Source organism: Sinohyriopsis cumingii, unplaced genomic scaffold (assembly GCF_028554795.1).
Source record: "Sinohyriopsis cumingii isolate HCF-2022 unplaced genomic scaffold, ASM2855479v2 utg000972l, whole genome shotgun sequence".
NCBI classification, from domain to species: domain Eukaryota; kingdom Metazoa; phylum Mollusca; class Bivalvia; order Unionida; family Unionidae; genus Sinohyriopsis; species Sinohyriopsis cumingii.
The window spans coordinates 376290-400726 of record NW_028315949.1 but is presented as its reverse complement, the minus strand read 5'-3'; the positions used below and the strand labels follow the sequence as shown (position 1 = coordinate 400726).

At 36.5% G+C, this 24437-nt stretch overlaps 1 protein-coding gene across 1 annotated transcript in view; it reads right to left on the bottom strand.

Annotated features, from left to right (window-relative positions):
- Nucleotides 1-8852, bottom strand: part of LOC149772925 (receptor-type tyrosine-protein phosphatase beta-like) — a 129602-nt gene extending 120750 nt beyond the window's left edge. Inside the window, exons 1-2 of the mRNA XM_089947101.1 lie at nucleotides 8717-8852; nucleotides 7008-7151 (exon numbers count right to left, since the gene is read on the bottom strand). Coding sequence (XP_089803227.1) covers nucleotides 7008-7043 — 36 coding nt within the window. The 5' untranslated portion in view covers nucleotides 7044-7151; nucleotides 8717-8852. The remainder of the gene's footprint in view (nucleotides 1-7007; nucleotides 7152-8716) is intronic.
- Nucleotides 8853-24437: the final 15585 nt, after the last annotated feature.

Here is a 24437-nt window from a genome sequence, read left to right as displayed (position 1 = left end):
TGCTTGAAGATGGGTGACCGGTGAAGAAACATCACTTGTAAATCGAGGCATCGAGCTGTATATTGTATGGCGTATGGGTCAAGAGGCACAATGAGGGTTAGATTGTTTCATGCGAGTGACTGTATCAAATGGAGGTCGCCCACATGATGAGCTTAACAATGCTACGCATGCTAGATTGTTCTATAACTGGGTTCATGAAGTGGATTCTTGAGTACTGAGGCGCTAAATTGAGCATTGTACGCAGGAAGTCGTGTAACTGAGCAAAGCTCGTTTTTCGGATGCTGTATAGTGGATTGTAGTTGTAGTCCATTGTGATCAAAGGTAATTGGCCAAATCCGATCGGGAAGGAACAGGGCTGTCTTGGCTGGCACACATTTGTCCAGTTATAGAGATTGGGGAGGGATATGGGGTATAGATCCAAGTAGCCGCTTTATAATTCTGATATGCGAGATGGTAACTGAGACTGTTGTTGATTTCTATTAATACCCAGTAAGAGAAACAGTTTCGAATCGTTGCATACAAGCTGATGATGAGCTCGTCCCTCAATGTATGCTTCTGTGCCTTCCCTTGAGCATACATATATAACAGTATGATATGTATTCATAAAATGCAAACGGAGTAATCTACATATGTAGAGTGGATGTTAGACTGGTCTCGCCCATGATCTAAATATATGAGACAAAAATAGAGCAGATAACATGCATAGGTGTAGTGAGGTATGCCTTTTGCTTTGTGAACTTGGCAGAAATCCGTGCGAAGCTACACGCAATGACAATTATTTGTAAAATGTCGCACGTGGACTGTACGGGTAGAGCATCAAAGCGTCTATATTAATACTAGTGGACGCTAAGTTATCGATTCTAATGACAAGTTACCTCTATCAAGGCCCGTTTTGGACTACATTTAAAGGTAAAAGCACTGCATCGTCATGTATAGTAACTATGAAGTGGACGCTATGAGTAAATCATATATAGAACACTTACCTGTACTTATCCGACCACGGTGGACACTATACATTAACATAAATGGGTTTTCTATATAGCACACCCCTACCTGCACATAAAAAGGCACTGAAACTTAATTATTTATACTTACGAGTGGAAGCTACAATAGCGATTGAAAGACAAAATTAAATTTAGGAAAAGCCCAATGACGTTCTTTACAGGTAAAGTCAGGTAAACTATAAAGTGGACGCTAAGACTAGATATGTCGAAAACATACCTGTATATTCCAGGAAGTAGCTTATATTATACGGCCATATTAAATTAGTTTTCTGTATCACGCTCAATTTTGATACGGTTATAGCAATATTAGAGGGCAAATTCGCGGCTAGTGCAGGGAAGGTGAAGGCGGCAAAGTGATAACACTGAAACGTCAGAAATATTGTCGTCGACAAATGAACAGAAAATAGAAATTTAATAATGAAAAATACTATGAAAAGGAATTTCGTTCCACGTGATTAATTTTGCATTTTACCCACGATACCACATTTCCATTCATCACTCTTGTCCGCATTCTACCAGTTGCCAATACCAACATTCTGCATTCCGCAGTTCTGCTTTTTATCCATAACTCCATATTTCGCCCGAAGTTTACAATGGTTTCCCTCACAGACAAATATCAAATCAAGCTTTTAATGATTTTAGTGATGGCTTGCACAGATACGCAAATACTTTTATATTTAGGTCGTACGTTTATAACATCGATAAAATGAACTGCTAGCAAGATTTTTTCTGGATAAGATACAATTTGATTTATCGATGCAAATATGGTTACAAGTATTATATATATATATATATATATATATATATATATATATATATATATATATATATATATATATATATATATAAACTGTACCGAAACTTACGATTTAGAAAATTGTTTCAACGACTTTTCTCAGTCAAAAGTTTCTAGACAAATTAACATGGAAAAGTTAATTGGAACAGTAATATAGACATTCGGTAAGTAAAACGATGAAATGAATATCAAAACCCCTTTGTAGATTAGGCTGACTGTTAAAATTGCATCCAGCAGTAAAAATGCACCACTTATGGAACCTCTCTCAGTTTAGAACTAACAGAAAAAATGTTGTTTGTGACAATACATCGTACTGGAAGAATGAAGAAATAAAGATCTGGACTGCGTCCAATATGTGGAAAAACAAGTGATAATCGTATATTACACATTTTCAATCAGTTGTTCCTTAGCCTTGGTCGACAGAAATCATATGATGTAGAATTTATTTTCATATATGTTTCCAGACGTTTTCTGTGATTTCTGCTATCGGTTATACGATAATACACTTGTTATGCTACTTAGTGGTTTAAACAATATTTCATAATAATTGCAACTGAGTCATGGATAAATGTGTTAAAACTATCTACCAAGTACAGTAGGTACTCGCTAATAAGACTAGTCCAACTGCAAACTGGCCAGACCTTGATCTGCCGATCCACATTTAGTTGTTTGCAGTTTAGACGCGACTTATACGCGAGGATATATGGTATTACATTAAGCTAAGGGATATTATAGATTCGTTTGATTATAGACCTTTCACAGAATCATTGTACATAACTGTTATTGTTGCTGTGAAGTACTTCACACAGAAGCTAAGTAATTTTAAAAATTAGCGAGTCTGGAGCTACATGTAGATAAAAATGAACAATAGACATTATTTCGGTTGATAGAAGCGCAAGTGTCTGTAATAAATGCTTACACAACACATATACTTCAAGTGTGATATTTAAAAGTTTTGGGTTCATTTATTTACATTTTGCCTAATTTTTATTTGTAACCAATTCATAGGGCGTCTTACTTTTTAATTGCTTTTTTCATGTCATAATGTATTGCATTGTATTTATTAAAATTATTTTAAGGAATGAAAGAATCTCTCTCTCCCTCTCTCTCTCTCTCAGGACAAATGCTTTTTAATTGCTTTTTTCATGTCATAATGTATTGCATTGCATTTATTAAAATTATTTTAAGGAATGAAAGAATCTCTCTCTCTCTCTCTCTCTCAGGACAAATGCTTTTCTTCGACTCACTGATAATTCTTAGGCTAGTCCGAGTTGTCTATTGTTTTAAGCAACATAACATCCTAACTGAGATGAATTTGCCTCGTTGGGATATGAATTTGCCCCTTACTTCATTAGGAGAAGAAAACTATATTTTACTCGCTTATCAGAGGCTCATTAATGGTTGAATGCTACAAGATCTTGAAGATCATGACCATTTGGATACAAACAGAAGATGCATTAACAAAAATTGTACACCCTCATCTCCTCCCGGTCAGTTTTGAAGTCCTCCAACATATACTTAATGCCGAAAAGTGGAATAGGAAAAGGTCTATAAATAGGGTAACATAAAAGCAAATTCTTAGACTTAAATGAATTGGGTGATTTGAGTTACCTATTTTGAGGGAAATACTGCCGAGACAGTTTTAACGTTTCTAAATGTTAGGCACGGGATATTTTTGGCTTACTTAGAATTTTCTTTCCTGCATTATTATTTCTTTTCAAGAAACATTATCACGTTTGCCAGTATTTCTCTCGTTATCATTTCTGTGTTACTTTGAAATTTACTTTTTTCTATTATCTTTCCTGTTTTTTCCTCTGGCTTTGCTCTTTTCATCACTTTTTCTTCACCATCTTTTATATGTCTTTCTTTCTGTTCTCATTTTCACCAGCAAATTGATACACTGTCTTTTATTTTTGTCTGTCTTTTTCCATGTTCATATCGGGTCCCATAGTATCCAAGTGGTCCAAGGCGCTCATTTTTACAGATCACTAATATATCTCTCCTCTGTTTACTTGAGTTCAAGTCTCCGATCAGCCAACGTCGTGGGCATGTGAGAAAGCTTGCAAGTCGTTCTACGGGGTTTTCCCCGGTTCTTCCTATACTAATATAATGGCCTCTGTGTATAGCCTAACTTGTACTGAAAAACAGCATTAATCCACACCAAACCAAGCCAAGCCCATATTCCCTGTAATTTTCAATTTCCTCTTTACCTTAAGTTCGTACGCTCCACTCACGGTGAAGGTATTATATATGTATGGCGAAAACTAAGATATACAACAAAGTAGAAAAGATAGTAATACTAAATATTACATAGAGTAACATTTGTGATTAGGATACTACATCAGGATGTATTTACCAAAGCATAACAGTTTCACAGAACTAAACAATATGGTTTAAAACAAAATGTGGTAAATCGAAAAGTTGCTTCTGTACTGGTCAAAACGTTCTCTATCCTCGTTTAGGCATAACGTATCCATTTACTAAAGAATGTGTCAAATTCCCCTCATAATGTATTCAAGGAAGTTAATTTCTCTTTTTACAAGTTTCTTTGGAGAGGGGCAAAACAAAAATTAAAAACATGGTGGTTATTAGATATTATCATGAGGATGGCCTTTCCATAGTTGATATGAATGAGTTTATGGATTGTTTTATGACAGCGTGGATAAGAAGATGAATTAATTGTGACCCGGAAAGAAGAAAAGGATATCTTACTTATTCTTCTCCAAAACACACAAAAAATTCCTATTAAGAATAATTTTTCTTCAAAGAGTCAAAAACTTCTAATACGTTTGTAATAGATTTTCAGTATATATACATTTTTATAATAAATCTACATTTAGAAACAAAAGAAGAATCCCTTCAGACTAAAATATAGATAAATTTGAATACCATTATAGGACATTCGTGTGATAATCTACAAAACCTGGATTGAGAAGAAAAAAAATGAATTTTCAATAAAGTGACTTTGTAAATAAAGACGGTTAGAGGATCAATCTGATAAATTTTAAAATAAATTTGTATTCCATATAAATTTTCTAGACATTCAGTAGCTTGTAATGCCATAACAATCTACAATAGTAAATTTAACGTCAGTATCGATTCTGCTATATAATAAACATGTATGCACCTATCTATTTCACTTATAACAATGGATAAATAGGACTGTACAATAATTTTCGAAACACACATTTGTAATAATCAGAAGGCAGCCTTAAATACACAATGGAATAATGAATTTGAAACTTTAAATGCAAATTAACGGCGGAATAGGCGTTTTTCTTTGCCATACACGGTAATTATCAGATTACCAGATGTCCTAACTTAAAAAACTAGGAATTTACATACAATTTGTTGCCAGCATAATAACTTTCGTATAAAACTTGGAAGAAACTCTAATCAGGTGTACTCTCTTCGCAAAGGCATTTTAGAAAATTACATCTATTTATCGAAGTAAAATTAAATAAAGTTGCCGGCTTATAGAGGGATAAAGAGTGAGTGTATTCATGACTGCAACTTGTATGTATCAAATAGAGAATTTATGCTAGGTACAAAAGGTTCAAATTATGATAATGTGTCTTATTTACTTGCTTCCAATTCTATAATAACAAAATACCAAATACGACCAATTTTAAGAAGAAAGAAAGTTGCATCTTTTGTCTGAAAAGTATTTTGCATAACCAACAACAAATGGGAAAATTTTGATATAAAGTGGAACCCTTTCAAAAACTTGTTTTCATAATCAGTCTTAATTTATCTCTATTTACCATTCTGTCCATAGTAAGAAATGTGTTGATATGCTTTAATGAAATACCATGTTATGGATCCATGTGTGTGTGTGTGTGTATATATATATATATATATATATATATATATATATATATATATATATATATATATATAATGGTTCCATGTGTGTATATATATATATATATATATATATATATATATATATATATATATATATATATATATATATATATAACTTTTTTCTCTTTCTCTGAGTAGCTGCTTCGCGTAATATTTCTGCCTCCTCCTCTGTCTCTTTCTCACAGTCATAAACTTACGAAACAAATTTATGCTAGCAATACGCTAACCTGGTCAACGATAGCTAGTGGTCTTTATAATTCTTTATAATGTTTCGAGAACACCATGCGACAGTGTTTTCTAAAGTTGACGAGAAATCTACTGCCTTGTGGTCTTCATAATTTATGATAAACAACTCTACGACCGGTGTCTTCAAAATGTATGATAAACAACTCACAGCCATTGGCCTTAAAATTGAATGAAAAACCATCCTGACATTACATGTTTAGTAAAAAAAAACATAGAAAGTTAAAACCAGGAGCGTATAATGGACAAAAAAAGGGTATGAACAGTATTCAGTTCTTGCATGTTCCTATGTTGTTTCATACGATGTTAACGGCCACTGGCCACTGGCCCATGTTTTGCATAACAATTTGCGACCAGATTGTTTCCTTTACGAACAAATGACCACCACTATCCAATGTTTTTCTCGTAATAATTAGACGACCACTGGTCCAGGTTTTTCATACAATGTTTGCATCCAGTGGCTCTATTTTTCCATAAAATGTTGATGACCAATGGCCTAAGTTTTTTCGCAAAGTTTTGAATTCCAGGTCTTTCTCCTGGGATTCTGAAGACACATTTTTCTCATCGTTTGAAAACCACTGACACAAATTGGTTCTCCTTTTGTAGATTAGTTATATCTTAAATTAAGAACTGGTAAAAAGAGAAAACGGTATGACCTTCCAGTGTCGTTTTCGAATTCAATAATCTAATTTTTTAAATATCAGCCTGTACTGTTTAAAATACCACAGACAGTACGTATGGTATGAGCCAAGGTGTGTAAGTACCTCGGATTGAAAACTCAAAACTGTTACGTAATGATTGTTGCCACCCTAACCTAATTCAATCATCTTGGCGTGAAAAGAGATAAGACAAGCCCGAGCAAACCGAAAAAGTAACCTTTTGTTATAATTTATTTCTAGATACTCTGGTTCAAAAAGATATGACATACATTATCAAATACAAATATATGTACAACCTCTAAAATCCGCACCTCCGCCATCCATTGTTTCCAACAATATATGTAAAATAATATTAAGTAAATCATTTTATTAGATAAATTGATATTACATGCAAATCTGAATGAGCAAAATTTTAAATAAAAGGACAAATATACTTACAGAAAAAACAAACAAGGTAAGGCGAACATTAAACATTTTCCCCTGTTGCCTTTTGTTCACTATAATACGGAGTTTGGAGATGTTCAGATCTCAATGCAATTAGACTCGAAGATATTGAAAGTCGTCATACTTCCATAGTAAAACCTGCAAATTTTAAAACAATATCAGATGAATAATGCATGCTAACATAAAACTTTCATTTCAAAGGTGTTTCTGGTAAACATAGAAAATGTATCATCTGTAATGATATTGAGCAACGATCGCATGTTTTGGTTTGTCTTTCGTCGGTATGTATGTATGTATGCAAAATACGTATGCATTCTAAACTTGTGTAAATGGTTTTACGCGTAATCATTATATATCAACAAGAAAGGAGCACCTTGAATCTGTCGAAATTCGGAATGCAGTTAGAAATAGGCCTGGGTAGTTGAGTAGGTTTTGTTTGTGAGATTGTGGGGTTAGCGCCATTTATCGGCACATGACGGGGTTCAGGTGTAAATAAATGTCAATCTCTTCAATTATAGCTAGGTAATATAGAAACAATGAAATGGAATGTGTAATACTGTTTTCGAAATTTTGTTTCAGTGTTTTACACGTTGGTTTTTGCCTTTTAAACAAGCAATCCTTCCTTAAGAGGGAAATAATACTTCCATGTAAACCTCTATCAAACTTTACCAAGTATGATTTACTTAATTTTTCTACCTCCTTATCCGTCATCTATGAATATGATATGCAAAGTTCCTACTAATACAGTATAAGATGAACCTGCTGCACAAGGACCAGATTAGGTCAAATGTTGGGAAAGAGGGGTTTCAAATTTAAAAAGGGCCATGACCTACCTCGAAAGGACACCAAAGCAAACGTCTATGTCTCAATATACTGATAGTGCGCATCATACCCAATAAACGTGCGCAAGAATAAAACCATGGTCTATTTTCAAGTGACTAGTAATTGTATGTTTGTGGATGTATGTTTATTAGCGGGGGTTGGGGTGGGGGTGGCGGAAATCCCAGCATCTACCCTACCTAGATCCGGCCCTATGCACAGACATTCTTGATTAATTAACAAGAACCCTGACACATCAAATACCGAGTAGACAAGAGACCCACAAAATGTTCAGCCTTTGCCAAAACTAATAGTACTGTATGTATTAGTTATTATTACAAAACTCTCAGTCCTGGAGATTAATTGACTCAATTTTAATATTAAACGCCTGCACATGGCTTGGCATGTGCTTAATATTCCATGAATAACTTTGTAAAAGTGGAATAATACAAGAGAGAGAGAGAGAGAGGGGAGGTGGGTGGGAGAGAGATGTGTTGATATTACACCCACGATTGAAAGTTGAAACTTTGGTGTACTTTAAAGCGGAACTACATACAGTTTTGAAGTGTTAGAGACTGTACCCACTTCTTTTCAGGAGTTTCTTTTACACATTACACATATTTACAAATTAACAAATTACTCGATACTTCGTACTGTGAACAAAACCTACAAACCGAAACGAACTAGAAAAGAAAAAGAAATAAGATGAATGAATGACTGAATGAAGCAAACGAGGTATAACTTCCTAGGAAGAGGGAAGTATCGCCCATGTGTCCACACTACATAAATTGGAAAAATGACCTTACGTATGCTATAAGTGTATTATTGTATGTAAAAAATAAAAATAAAAATGTTCTAAGAATCTCTTTGAAATCAAAACTAACCGTGACCTAGTACACAATTGTCAATTGTGTACAAGTTGCTGTTTCTCGGTATTCACTCGTCAAATCCAACGGTGTTCAGGGTGGATGTACAAACCTGCAATTTGTCGTCCCGACCGAATTCACGAGCCGGAAATATGAACTATATACACTCACCAGGAAGATAAACAATATTATATTGAACTGCACACATCGTCGTGAGACGCTCTCAGTTTTGCAGTGGTGGCCATAAATGGGACCATCAAAATGGTATACTATTGAAACATCGCTCTCCCTCCAAGAAAAAAGCCCTACGCGTCTCATAAATTTGTTGGTGGCGGGGCTGATTGAATAATTTGTAACACTTTTAGTATAGGCTAAATATTAATAGACTTAAAAGTTCTTTGTGTCGATAGCCTCCCCACCCCAGCCCAAATATAATCTCCGCCCCTTGCTCATACCACTCCTACTACACAACACCCAGACAGAAGTGGGTGGGGACGAGATATTTCAAAGCTCATCACATGAGTTATTTTTTAGTTTGCTTCTCTTTTTGTTCTGTGTCTTCTAAACTTGTTTTGTATGTCTGCAGAAGTAAATTTCCGTATCTTTGTAGTTTTTAATATTGAATACTATGCGTGTAAAATAATAAGATAAGAACAGACGGGTTGTCAAGACTGAAAAGCCCAGGAAGTTGCAGATCCCATTAAAAATTTAAGATTTTATACGATTAAGTAAAAAAAAAGAGACAATTGCACACTTGACACGAGGTATAAGAATATAAAGAAAAAACGCGGATTATCAATCACAGTACATTACAGGCCAAAATTATCGAACAATGGAGACTACATTATCGTTGCAACGAGAAAAATATGGTCATTTACAGAAAGTTCATGTTGTACATAGTCTTTCTCAAAATATTAGATAAATTACGCGAGTAAACATATTTAACTAAATAAAATACGCCATGTACATGGACTGCAGTCAAATAAAAATAAAAAAGATTTTGATTCGCATTGTGATGAGGCATTGAAAGATAGTCTAATTCAGAAGCATATAGGAATGCATCTTAAAATGTATTTTACATATGCATGTCAATTCTCTCATTAACCTTAGGGTTTCATTTGTAATTTGGATTCTGCCTATGCATGTATGAAAAACACTCTTGTTTTATCACCGTTTCATAGTCCTTTTATTCTCCACTATAAAACCTCATCTAAACGGCAATAGTGTATGTGTTTAATAGTAAATTTAATTAGTTACTAACAAATTAATTACTATATGATACATATTTTATAGATTATAATCATTTCTTGAGGTAAATCACTCTTCTTCCATTGACATCTTATTGATTATATGATCTAGTTGTAACTATTTCAATCACTTATCTTTATTTTATAATAAATAATATGGTGTCCGCGTTTATAATATATTTCGTGTTAAGTTTGGTTTTTGTTTTCATTTCATTTATTATTTCCACAAAACCTCTCCAACTCTATTCCCGTCCCATTTTTTTACAGATTGTTCTGGATCGATTATTATTATTATTATTATTATTATTAGCAATTGTAGTAGTAGTATTAGTAGTAGTAGTAGTAGTAGTAGTAGTAGTGCTGCTGCTGCTACTACTACCACTACTACTAAAACATGGACCGGCCCTACACCAGATTGCGCCTCTCCCCGACTACTTCATTTGTTTAACTTTTGAATACATTATGTTTTATTGTTCGAGGCCCTCCAAGCTTCAAGCCTCAGGCGGTCACCTGTGTTGCTTGCTCTTAAATCCGTCTCTGACTACTTATTGCAAATAACTTTAAACATTTTGATTACAATTACAATTTTTACAATTTCTCCTTCAAGGTCCGAGTAATTGATTAAAGAAAGTTAAGTTTTAGAACATAATTAATAATTTTTCGATTATGTTCTCATATCTGTATAGCAAATCACAAATATGTTTCAGCCTCTATATTACACATTTCAAAACTCAAAACTGTATAATTATTAATGTTTTATATCATACAGTTATAGACAAGTCCAAATATTTCCGAAAAATACATCATTTTTAGGTGATGTATGCTTAGTCGAGAGGGAATATGGGCGCGTGTGTGCAGGCAATGCGATGGGTGTCGTTTACCCGCGGAACTGGGTTCGAATCTCCGTAGAGTACGAATTAAGAATTCTCTAACCAATATGGTAGTATTATTTGCATTTATTTTATATTATTGTAATCAATTAATAAATCAGAAACTAATCATGATAATATGATATTTGTATTTTAAAAAATAAATGGCTGACAAAAGTTATATTGTGATTACTTATCAGAAATCAATTATATGTGAGACAAAAGTGACGATTACAGTTACTCCATGTGTGATTATCATTCATTCCTTTTATGCACTCTCTTGCCGGGTTCGAATTTTTTTACAACAAATGGTACTTTGCAATCAAAACAACCATGCATCATGGTAGCTTTCTAATAAATATCTAAGTGGTTTAGGATATTGTCTCATACGCTGAACAAGGTACGTTTCTGCCCTTTCTTTACAGACAAGAGGATAAAACATTCTAGTTAAATAAGTACTTGCAACGTCTGCAAAGTTCGGCTGAAGTGCAAACTGCATGACTGCAATACTTCATGAAATTCATAAAACTACAACACTTAACCGCAATGGAACAACGAAGGTGGTCAATACACTTAATGCTGGCGGGTAAGTCAAAGACGAAGAAATAATATATTCGCTTGAGAAATGCATAGATGGCTACAAACAAAAACGACTCTTAATGGCTTTTAGCTAAAACAAAATATTAGAATAACATACAGAGTGGACAAAAATGTTTATACGTTTAAACAAAACTAATGCAGTGATAAATTGAAACAAGTTAAAAATAATTTAAATATTCCATTACAAATAATTTTCTGTGCACGATACCTATTGTGAATGGTAATCAAATGGTATTGTAAAATCTGCCTGCTGTAAGTACCTCTAGAACATCCAATGCATCTTTAATAGAGGGACGTAGTTTTCTCTTCCTCATTTAAATCTTTTTTCAACGGAAGCTGTAGAACTTTTCAATTTAAAATTAGGATAAATAGTGTCTTTTATGGAGTCTTTCTCACAAAGACCTATATATTTTATATTTAAATGCGGCCATAACAGGTATAAGAGAATTCATTTTTTATTATTACCTTACAGGGTTCAATGTCTTGTGTGTTCATTGAGATTGCAAATCTTCAGGGAAAAATCAGTGGCAACAGTTCACTCTACATATGTCTCCACTATATAAGCAACATTTTGATCAGGATGTCCTATCGGTATAGGTGACTTTAAACAGAGGTATACAATTTGACTATATATATCTTCCCAGAGGATGAATGTTTGCAATGTATACAGTTTATGACCCTTTAACTAATGAAAACGCTCTGATGTTTTGTTCCGACGCGTGATGTGTAGGAAATTGAAAAGTATCTTTCAAATCCTCGCATAAAAAGGTACACGAAAATGAACCGTGCTGATGATTATCTTTCCAAACTGAGAGAGATTGTTTGCTGTAGGGATTAAAAGGTTGTCGTTTCTACTGTAAGCTTTATATTGTTGACTGATTTACAAGTGTCATGCGATTATTTATTCCTCGACTAAAACTATTTCGAAATCATTGCCATTTACATCGTGTGTTAATTTCTGATCAGAATCGCTCCCCCCTGACGTTGCAATTAACAAACAAAAACAGGTTAAGAGAGAAGAAGGAACATAAATATTTAAAGTTAATGAACCGCTGATTGCGACAATGAGTTACAAGGAAGATGTGGTAGTTTTGAATTTACGTTTATCATCGGATTACGCCACTATTATACCGGAAAAAAATTATAAAATAAAAACAAACAAGACTTTAGACAGTTGCGATTGCCTTGCGTCTCTTTTCCTTTTCATGAATATTACACATTTCATGGTCTGAGCAGGCTAACAGATCTTTGTGTATTAATTTTTCTGTTTTTATTTTATAAATATATTTACACTGAATGAAATTCTTGCCTTACCTTCTCTACAAAGAGTTATCCAAGTAAAATTAGTGTCCTCGTTGTAAAGATATGGTCATAAACATACAAGTAACCCAAAGTAGTATTTGAATCTACTTGATATGAACAGATGTTGTTTGTGACGATTTGTACACTCGGGATCTTTTTACACAAGAGTCAACTCAGCTATTAGAGGAAATTGTCGAGTTTTAATTGGATTTCCTGTTACCACTACGAGTACCACACTGCCTTAATAATCGAAGCAAACAGCAGTGGTCCACAGGTAATAGCTCTAGAGTTATGTGCTCCTACGTCAGCTATGACCTTCTGCATTGGGTGCAGAGGTTTTCCAATCATCACAACAAGCGGGATAATATTATTCGCTACAATAATTAGTTTGCTTGTCTTGCAAAAATAGTCACAAGAAAACAGCAAAATTGTATGGCATGTGTAAATATTATCAGTCGGATGAAAATGGTCTAGGTAAACATTCATCAACCGTGAGAAACCTGTAAAAGTATAAGTCACAACTAGTTTTGTTACTTGCAGTTTCTGCAAATGTTTTGAGATAATTTGCAAAGAAATATTTTCATTTTACCAGACTTTAAATAATAAACACACTTGTTCTTACATTATTCCCATACGAAATAACTATTAATTTAAATATTTAAAGTTCACTGATTCCCATATTTGTAATTACAGTATATTAATAGATAGAAGGAGAGCTCGGAAAAGCCTACCAGTCAAAGCGACACCAAGACAATCGTCATCTAATATATGACATCGCTTATGGTAACCATGAAATCCGGTGAGTCCTTATCATTTGTATGGTTTAGTAAGGAAATCCGGTATTTGTCTTTTTAAATAGTCGTAGCAAGTAAATCCAGACAATTATTTTAATAAGCAAGAGCTTTGTTTGAGATAACTGGTCTTAAAAATACCTAGCTGTAAAAGTGAATATGACGGTCACATTATACTTACAATGGATGTGATTGGTTGTATGTGCTTTAACGCCAATTTTCAGCACGTGATAGGTTATACATGCCAGTATATTCGGGCTGTTGTGAGATGTGCTAGTGGTCTGTAAAGACGGACAGGCCCAGCCCTAGAGCAAGGCAAACGAGGCAACCGCCTTGGGCCCCGCACTTTAAGGCAATGCATTTTGTGTGCTTGGGGCCCCACGCTCATCGCTTGCTGCCTTGGGCTCCGCAGATCCTAGGGCAGGGCCTGAAGACGTACGCTTTAGACCAATCGTTTCTGTTTCTTTACCAAATACACTGGTCAACAGTGAAATCATTACTGACTTGAAAAGGCCCTAATCTGTAGTATTTTGGTGTGCCGAACACGAATATAACCGTGAAAAATTTGTATTGGCTCTCGTTTTGAAGATATTCATATACCTCATTTTCTATGTTTCACTGTGTAAATTTCTCCAGTAGGACTGCAGCAACATCCGGAATAATGATGTAACATTGCATAATACCATCATGCTCACATCATCCACAGTTGATTGCATCATTTTCTGATGCAATGCAATACTAATGCCATGCGGCTGCTGAAGTAAGTTGACGTCAGCAGTGTACTATACATGTGTAGGCCTATTATACTAATGCCAGGCGGCTGCTGAAGCTGACGTAAGCAGTGTACTATATAAAGCCCAATCAGATAGGTTCAGCATTTAAAATATTTTAGACGTTGTGCGAGACAGTTCAAGCTACTGTTACATAAAACTTATTATTTTATCCATTTACGTACAATAAAGAACAGTAATGCCTCGAAAGTGTGTTAATACCGCGGACAATTTTTGCTATATTTGTGGGGAAGTGACATTTGCCAACCAGAAGAAAAGTATCAATTCTCAAGTGAAGAAGGCATATCATCTTTACTTCGGATGCAAGGTTGGTGACCAAGACAAGCCTTGGGCTCCGCATATATGCTGTGCTACATGTACAACACAGCTTTCACAGTGGTTGAATTGCAAAAGGTCATCAATGCCGTTTGCAGTCCCAATGGTGTGGAGAGAGCCAAGCAACCACCTAAATGACTGTTACTTCTGCTTGGTTCCTCCTCTTTCCGGCGGAATAACGAAGCGAAAGAAGTCGAGAATAGTCTACCCAAACATTCCGTCTGCATTGAGACCAGTTCCACATGGTGAGGGACTTTCTATTCCAGAACCTCCAGCAGAATATTCTCTTGATTCATCTGATGAAGACAAAGGTGAGTCGACCTGTTCTTCTCCTGGTCCATCAGCATGCAGTGATCCAGATTTTCACTGTGGTGCATCATCAACCCCACACAGAATAACACAGGAAGAACTAAATGACCTGATTCGTGATTTGGACTTATCAAAGAACAAGGCAGAATTGCTAGGATCAAGACTCCAACAATGGAATCTTCTAGAAGAAGATGTCACAATTACTGCATATCGAAAGCGCCACCAGCAATTGGAGCCTTTCTTCAGAAAGGAAAGTAATCTGATATTCTGTTCCGATATTGAGGGCCTCATGAATGCTTTAAAAATCACTCATGACCCACAAGAATGGAGACTATTTGTGGACTCTTCGAAACTGAGTCTCAAGGCTGTGCTTTTGCACAATGGAAACATTCTTCCATCTATTCCAGTAGCGTATGCTGTCCACATGAAAGAGACATACGATAACTTAAGGCAGCTACTGAATTCCATTGAGTATAACAAGTACAGCTGGCACCTCTGTGGTGATTTGAAGGTAGTTGCCCTTTTAATGGGACTGCAGCAAGGATATACAAAATACATGTGTTTCTTATGTGAGTGGGATAGCCGAGCAAGGGAAATGCACTACATGAGGAAGGAATGGACTCACAGGCAGAATGTAGCCATTGGAGAGAAGAATATCCAACACCCAGCTCTGGTTGAGGCTCAGAAAATCTTGCTACCACCCCTTCACATCAAACTAGGTTTGATGAAGAACTTCGTGAAAGCCATTGACCGGACTTTGCCAGCATTCCGATACCTGCATGAAAAATTCCCTCGACTCAGCGAAGCAAAGATTAAAGAGGGAGTTTTTGTGGGTCCTCAGATTCGAGAGCTTTTCAAAGATGACCGGTTCAACAACTTGCTGGAAGGTGACGCGAAACAAGCATGGAATGCTTTTCGCCTAGTTTCTACAAACTTCCTCGGAAATGTTAGGGCAGAAAACTATAAGGAACTAGTAGAAGACATGTTGAAGAAGTATAAGAAACTTGGCTGCAATATGTCTCTAAAGATTCACTTCCTTCATTCCCATTTGGATTTCTTTCCTAGCAACTGTGGTATTGTTAGTGATGAACACGGCGAACGTTTTCATCAAGATATCGCAACAATGGAACAAAGATACCAGGGAAAATGGTCCACTACAATGCTGGCTGACTACTGCTGGACACTCCTCAGAGATGCTCCCGAACAGCTGTATAAGAGACAGGCGAAGAAATCTAAGATGTAGTCAATGACTTGATTTTTTATAGGTAGGCTATTACAGTTGACCTTTTACTATTGGAATGCATTTCGTTATGTAAACATTAATTTTTTGCAGATTACAAAAAAACTAGAGCCAATTTTGCAATTTGACTGTCATATTCGTGTTCAGCACATAAAAATTGATAAGAATTGACTAATTTTATTTCAGTAACATGACTTTTGTAAAAATTTGTTGTCCAGTGATACCAGTGCTGTGTAAATATATCAACGCTCACCCCTCTGCATGTCCCAAGACGCGACAAATGGAGATAGGTGCTGGGTACCATTGTATACTGCAATCATAGTAGGCATCAGCAATTTATTGTTTTGGGACAGGGGTGGGACATATTTTTAAAAAACAAATTTCCATCTATCTGAAAAAATATCTTGCTCTGATTTATAGCACAATAACACCATATTATATACTTTACATTATTTTTAACTAATTATCTTTATATAAAAGAAAAGGAAATATCTCAGCTCGACAAAAATTTCCAGACCTTCCCCCTTTGATAATTAAATGGTCGATTCCTTGGAGTAGGTCACGTTTGTATGTGTATGTTAACTGCTTTATAAGCTGTAATCTAAAACCGGTAACTACTGTTGGATGAATAATCTTACAATGTAGCTGACACACTGTGAAAGACATTGTGTTGACGTTAAAGTACTTGTTGATCAGAATGTAGGAAGTATTGACACTGAAGCCTACAATGTACCAGCTACAATAATAATAACATAGGCAGGGAAACTTTGTGGGATACCAACTCCAGGGTAAACTATTTATCAGAGATGGAGAGTAAACATAAAACACACTTACTCAGCAGACGAGAACTTATACGTGGACTATAGGAATTAAGAAAAATTTGAACAGAAAATAAATATTGTCCTGAAATTTTAACAGAATTCGCAGACTTACAAGAGAATACGTGTACTTAATATATTGACATATGCAAGCAAATAACTAAAACCTTTACATGATATATATATATATATATATATATATATATATATATATATATATATATATATATATATATATATATATATATATATATATATATGGTACAATCAGAAACTATTCCTCAAGTTTTATTTGACCTAAATGTCTTAATATCGTTCGCAACATCCCATTTGACCATCAAGTTGGGATACATGACACCTGTCAAACAAATGATGAACTGATCATAAATATTGTTATAATATTTTTAAAAAATAATTTGTGACAAATACAACTGTTTTGTAAAAAAGACAAAAATATTTTTATTTTTATTTTGTCATGATAAATTAAAATATACTGTTAATATAATTTAATTCCTTCAAAGCTTTAATCAGGAATTTCCTACACTACTTACTGACGGAAACTGCTGAAGTACCGGTACAGTGAAAAAGTACCGTGGTTAATGTTACCGAAAAAAATACTGCGGTAAACCGGTGTACTGGTAATACCGTTCACCTCTAGTGGTTAGCTCACATAATTCGTTACCCAGAGGGTATGTGTTCAAACTGAATCAGTCCTGGTCCGTTGCCGTGGTATGTTCTCGTCCGAGACACCTGATTCCAATTGCCAAGGTACTAAACGATTTATATATGTAACTGTAAGTAGTTAAGTGGGCCACTTTACGGTCAAGGGGAATTAGCATTACAAGACCCCTTGGGCAACTCTAGGGACAATGGAAATTTAACATGGAGAAAAATCGTGGGTCAGATTAGCGTCAAGGGAAATTTAACATGGAGAAAAATCGTGGGTCACTCTAGCGACAAGGGGAATTTAACATGGAACTATAGTGTGGGTCTGTCTAGCGACAAGGGGAAATTAACATGGGAATATAGTTTGGGTTTGTCTAGGGACAAGGGGAATTGAATATGGGATTTTTTTTTTTAAATTTAAATTTAAATTTAAAAAAAGGGGTAGGCAATGGAAAGGCTATCTCTTTTCGAGAAATATGGCTGGCCCTGAAAAGGGCCTTTGGGTTTATGTTAATATTAATATTAACATAGATGGCATCTGTCACATCTTCTTCTTCTTCTTCTTAAACTCCTTCTAACTGCCGGTCCATACACAAGTACCCTCTTGAGACATCCTTGTCTTTCTATGTAAACTCTCCTCATCCATTGACTAGTATCTGTCCTATCAACAACAGTCCACTTGGACCTGACATACATGAGCATGTCCGTCCTAAACATCATGGAAGACACAAGGGTGGATGACTCAATGAGCGGGTACAAACACAAACACAAACACACAAACACATAAGCTAAGAAACAATAAACAAACCCATAATCTACTATCCACACAATCGTACGTGAGCGGGCACAAACACAAACACACAAACACAAACACACAAACACATACGCTAAGAAACAATAAACAAATCCATAATCTACTATCCACACAATCGTACGTGAGCGCTTACAAAACCCAAACTATACTCTCCACATACGCTAAGAAACAATAAACAAATCCATAATCTACTATCCACACAATCGTACGTGAGCGCTTACAAAACCCAAACTATACTCTCCACATACGCTAAGAAACAATAAACAAATTCATAATCTACTATCCACACAATCATACGTGAGCGGGTACAAACACAAACACACAAACACAAACACACAAACACATAAGCTAAGAAACAATAAACAAACCCATAATCTACTATCCACACAATCGTACGTGAGCGGGCACAAACACAAACACACAAACACAAACACACAAACACATACGCTAAGAAACAATAAACAAATCCATAATCTACTATCCACACAATCGTACGTGAGCGCTTACAAAACCCAAACTATACTCTCCACATACGCTAAGAAACAATAAACAAATCCATAATCTACTATCCACACAATCGTACGTGAGCGCTTACAAAACCCAAACTATACTCTCCACATACGCTAAGAAACAATAAACAAATTCATAATCTACTATCCACACAATCATACGTGAGCGGGTACAAACACAAACACACAAACACAAACACACAAACACATACGCTAAGAAATAATAAACAAATCCATAATCTACTATCCACACAATCGTACGTGAGCGCTTACAAAACCCAAACTATACTCTCCACATACGCTAAGAAACAATAAACAAATCCATAATCTACTATCCACACAATCGTACGTGAGCGCTTACAAAACCCAAACTATACTCTCCACATACGCTAAGAAACAATAAACAAATCCATAATCTACTATCCACACAATCGTACGTGAGCGCTTACAAAACCCAAACTATACTCTCCACATACGCTAAGAAACAATAAACAAATTCATAATCTACTATCCACACAATCGTACGTGAGCGGGTACAAACACAAACACACAAACACAAACACACAAACACATATGCTAAGAAACAATAAACAAATCCATAATCTACTATCCACACAATCGTACGTGAGCGGGTACAAACACAAACACACAAACACAAACACACAAACACATACGCTAAGAAACAATAAACAAATCCATAATCTACTATCCACACAATCGTACGTGAGCGCTTACAAAACCCAAACTATACTCTCCACATACGCTAAGAAACAATAAACAAATTCATAATCTACTATCCACACAATCGTACGTGAGCGCTTACAAAACCCAAACTATACTCTCCACATACGCTAAGAAACAATAAACAAATTCATAATCTACTATACACACAATCGTACGTGAGCGCTTACAAAACCCAAACTATACTCTCCACATACGCTAAGAAACAATAAACAAATCCATAATCTACTATCCACACAATCGTACGTGAGCGCTTACAAAACCCAAACTATACTCTCCACATACGCTAAGAAACAATAAACAAATCCATAATCTACTATCCACACAATCGTACGTGAGCGCTTACAAAACCCAAACTATACTCTCCACATACGCTAAGAAACAATAAACAAATTCATAATCTACTATCCACACAATCGTACGTGAGCGGGTACAAACACAAACACACAAACACAAACACACAAACACATACGCTAAGAAACAATAAACAAATCCATAATCTACTATCCACACAATCGTACGTGAGCGGGTACAAACACAAACACACAAACACAAACACACAAACACATATGCTAAGAAACAATAAACAAATCCATAATCTACTATCCACACAATCGTACGTGAGCGGTTACAAAACCCAAACTATACTCTCCACATACGCTAAGAAACAATAAACAAACCCATAATCTACTATCCACACAATCGTACGTGAGCGGTTACAAAACCCAAACTATACTCTCCACATACGCTAAGAAACAATAAACAAACCCATAATCTACTATCCACACAATCGTACGTGAGCGGTTACAAAACTCAAACTATACTCTCCACATACGCTAAGAAACAATAAACAAACCCATAATCTACTATCCACACAATCGTACGTGAGCGGGTACAAACACAAACACACAAACACAAACACACAAACACATACGCTAAGAAACAATAAACAAAATCCATAATCTAATATCCACACAATCGTACGTGAGCGCTTACAAAACCCTAACTATACTCTTCACCTACGCTAAGAAACAATAAAGAAACCCATAATCTACTATTCACACAAACATACCTTAGCTCTTACAAGCACCAACACACAAACACATACCCTCACATTTTTTTAAAAAAGAGTTAGTGTTTATTTTCACACTACTCTACCTACACACATTGGCAAATCGATGGTTATTTCTTTTCTAGAGTATTGGGTAGCCCTGAAAAGGGCTGTTTTTTTTGTTTGCTATGGCATTCTTTTTTAGTTTCTAAGAATGCGATGTCCTCTGAGGATAGACTTTCTGGTGATAGGTCTGCTTCTTCGAAAAGAAAAGAAGAACTCTTTGGTGTCGATACGGCAATCGACAAAGCCTCTGTCAGGTTCAGGTTGCTGCTACTGCTGCTGCTCTTGTTCTTGTTGTTGTTGCTGCTGTCTCTGAAGTCTGAACTTCTCTGTCCATTCTTCTTTTTCCCTGTTCATTTCTTCTCTGAAGAGCTCTTCTATCAGGTCTTCAGTGATTTTTAACATTCTCACATTCTCTATTTCTTCTGGCTTCGGTATCAGACTGTGTCTGACCCTACGCAAATTCACGTAGGCTTCGTTGAGTTTAGCTAGTTTGGAGCACATCTTCTTAGGAGGATGAGTCGACAATGGATGGTTAGACTGGAAACAACCCGGTTCTTAAAGTCAAAGCGCGGACGTGAAGGAAAACATCCCCCACACGGTTTTTGAGTCGCAACGTTTAGTGAGTGTCATGAGAGGGATAGTAAGAAATGAAAGAGCATCAATCCAACATTCTTATAGCTAAACAAAAGACAAAGGCATTTTTTTCAAAACACAACATTTTTTATTCAAAAATCACTTAGTACTAAACAACAACTCTAACATTTTTAACAATAATCCAACAATATAACATCAAACAATTTTTTTCAAAACACAACATTTTTTATTCAAAAATCACTTAACACTAAACAGCAAGAACTCTAACATTTTTTAACAATAATCCAACACTAAAAGTTTCTCCACTAGGTAAAGAGGGATAACAGTCTTCCAAGGTTTTTAGTAATCTAGGATGACTTCTCTCAAACTGTTGATTTCTATGGTATTATCGAATTCTGCATACAGGATGACGTTCACCGTTTCATCAGGGTCTCGGTCTTTAAACTGAATTTCCACACGAATCTGGCCGGATTTTATAGGGTGGAAATGTCCCTCGTCGCTGCCTTGGTCTGGAGTGAAATCAAAAGCCCACAAAGCGTAGCCTCCTGCATAATCCTCGTACGTAATACCGTGACTGGTATTGGTTCCTAACTGTCCGGTGGCTTCGTACAGGGACAAGTACGATCTCAAGTAATTCTTCTTGGTAAAGTCAGGTTCGAAAGGTCGGGTACACAAGGTCTTGCCATCGCGACTGACTTCGATTTTGGACACGCCAAAGTGTTGAAAGTAGAAAGGATTTTTTTCGGCAGCTCCATTGAAGGCTGTATTCTCGACGATACCAACGATCAAACGTTTGGGTAACTGTCCTTGGAACAGATGATCTTCGATCATGGATCGCTGTCCCTTGGGAATGGTGAAGGTTTTCACTTCCACGCGTCGTATGGGATACTTGGCGGTCGTTCTACTCAACGTCTGACTGATGTTGTTTCCCACTTTAGGTAACACTTCCACACGGCGTACGTAGAGTCTGGCTTCTGGGATTTTGGTTTTGTAACCGTCACTATCAGCCATCAAATGGAAAGCGGCACTGCTACGATTCAGTCTCAGGCGGACATCCACCCCGTTCAGCAAATACTTTTCTTGCAACCACATGTCCAAATGCAAACGATCCATCAGTTCTAAACTTGTGTCGGCTCCCGTGATTCTCTTTCTTCGTTCTACAAATCCATCATTGTTGTCTTTCTTTTCATCAGTTTCCAATATTTCAAACTTGGTAGGTTCGTCAGCTTCCCATACCACACAGGCATTGAGATGAGTGTTCTTGGCATCTATTCCGTACGTCAAGAGATTTTCCAGGTAGGCACGATAAGGGTAAGTATCCATGCTGCTACTGACCAGTTTGTTATTCAAGTACAAGTCCACTCCACTGAACAAGGAATGCATGAAATTGTTGACGGGAGCTACTGCTTCATCGTCTATAGCACCTCCAGTCTTATCTAGAATTTTGACTTTCAGGTACAAGTAACTGCTATTCAGATCGATGTAATCTTCGGGCTGTCCTTTGATTTCAAACTCGATGGGAGCGGAATCGGTCAGTGAGGAGACGGGGTGAAATTCCACCCACTGGGATTCTTGCATGGTCATCATGGTAGGGGGCATGGCAAACAGATCCAGTTCCGTCTTGGAACAAGCGCAAGATTCTCGGTGCATCATTTTTTTGTCTCTTTTCTCAATAATCGAAAACGTCTAAGTCTCGAACGGTTCTTCTTTTCTTGGCCTTTCTCGCTTGAAGTCTGGTGAAAGGGTGTTTTCTTCGTCGTCTCTTTCTGCCTTGTCCTTGCTGAATGCCTGACTCGGTAGCGTGCAGGGCATTTATAGGTGTTTCTCGTTGGCCTAAAATGTCTTTACCCGTTTGCAGCAAGACATTTTTGCCTGCCCTCATGAAGGCTTCTTTAGGGTTTTGTTTGTCGATGATGACATTTTGGAGAAATTCTTTGCCTTGCGTCAGTGCCGCATCTTTCAAGGCGTGCAATCCGCGTGTCACCATCGGTTTCAACACCGGGGCCACCGAACGAAAGGCCGATTTTAACATGTCTCCTAAACCGTGTCCTCGCTGTCGAGCAACCCCTCGGTACACTGGATGTAAACGATGGGTAATTCGTTTTTCTTGAGCATGGCCTTTCTCATGTCCATGTCTCCGCCCAACATGTCAAACAATTCAGGACAAAATAAAATGGACACGATTTTACTTCGTTCAAATTTCATCAAGAAGCGACGAGCTGCTTTGTGGTACTCCATGGTGACATTTTTGTTGACATGCTCCAAAGCTTTCAGAAACACGACATTAAACCTGGAGGTTATGGTGCTGACCAAATGTTGACCACTAAAATAATAGCCTGGGGGAATGAACAAGTGATAGGTGGTGTACTTTTGTGTACGGGTTTTCTTGTCATATTTGACATTGCTATCCATCCACTGTTGCATTTGCTCGTCATGAACTTCCACATCAAAAAAATTTTGATTGGGAAGGACATTGAGGACTTGGGTCGGGTGAATCGTTTCTACTAAAGCCACTTCCCAATGGGCTTCGTGATCTAACTGGATGGCCTGAGGTAATTTGGCCGTGTAACAGCACAACGTGTTCTTGGGAAACACCTCCATGGAACTGTCACTGGGTAAAGTTAAGTAAAATTGGTTTTGGTGACTCATAATTCCAGAGTTCTGTGGCTGTCCGAGGGGTTACTGGACGTCAGAGGCTTGTCTCCGTCTAAAATGGGGTTCTGGTTGTGATTGAAGTGGTGACTGGCACTGGCACTGGACACAAGGTTCCCGGGGTTCCCGTTCGAGGTGAATTTCAGGGAGGGATTAGGAAGCAGGTAACTGATGCAACTGCTCAATAAAATGGTCCACAATTGTTTGTCTCCTTGTTGCAAACTCAAATTGGCGATGGCTGCCCCGATGACACAATACACCACGAAGATTTGGCAGAAAAAGACGATTTGCGTTTTAGGCACACGTTCTCCACACCACACCCACAAGGGATGTTTTTGTAAATCTTGCACAGAAGAACTAGGGG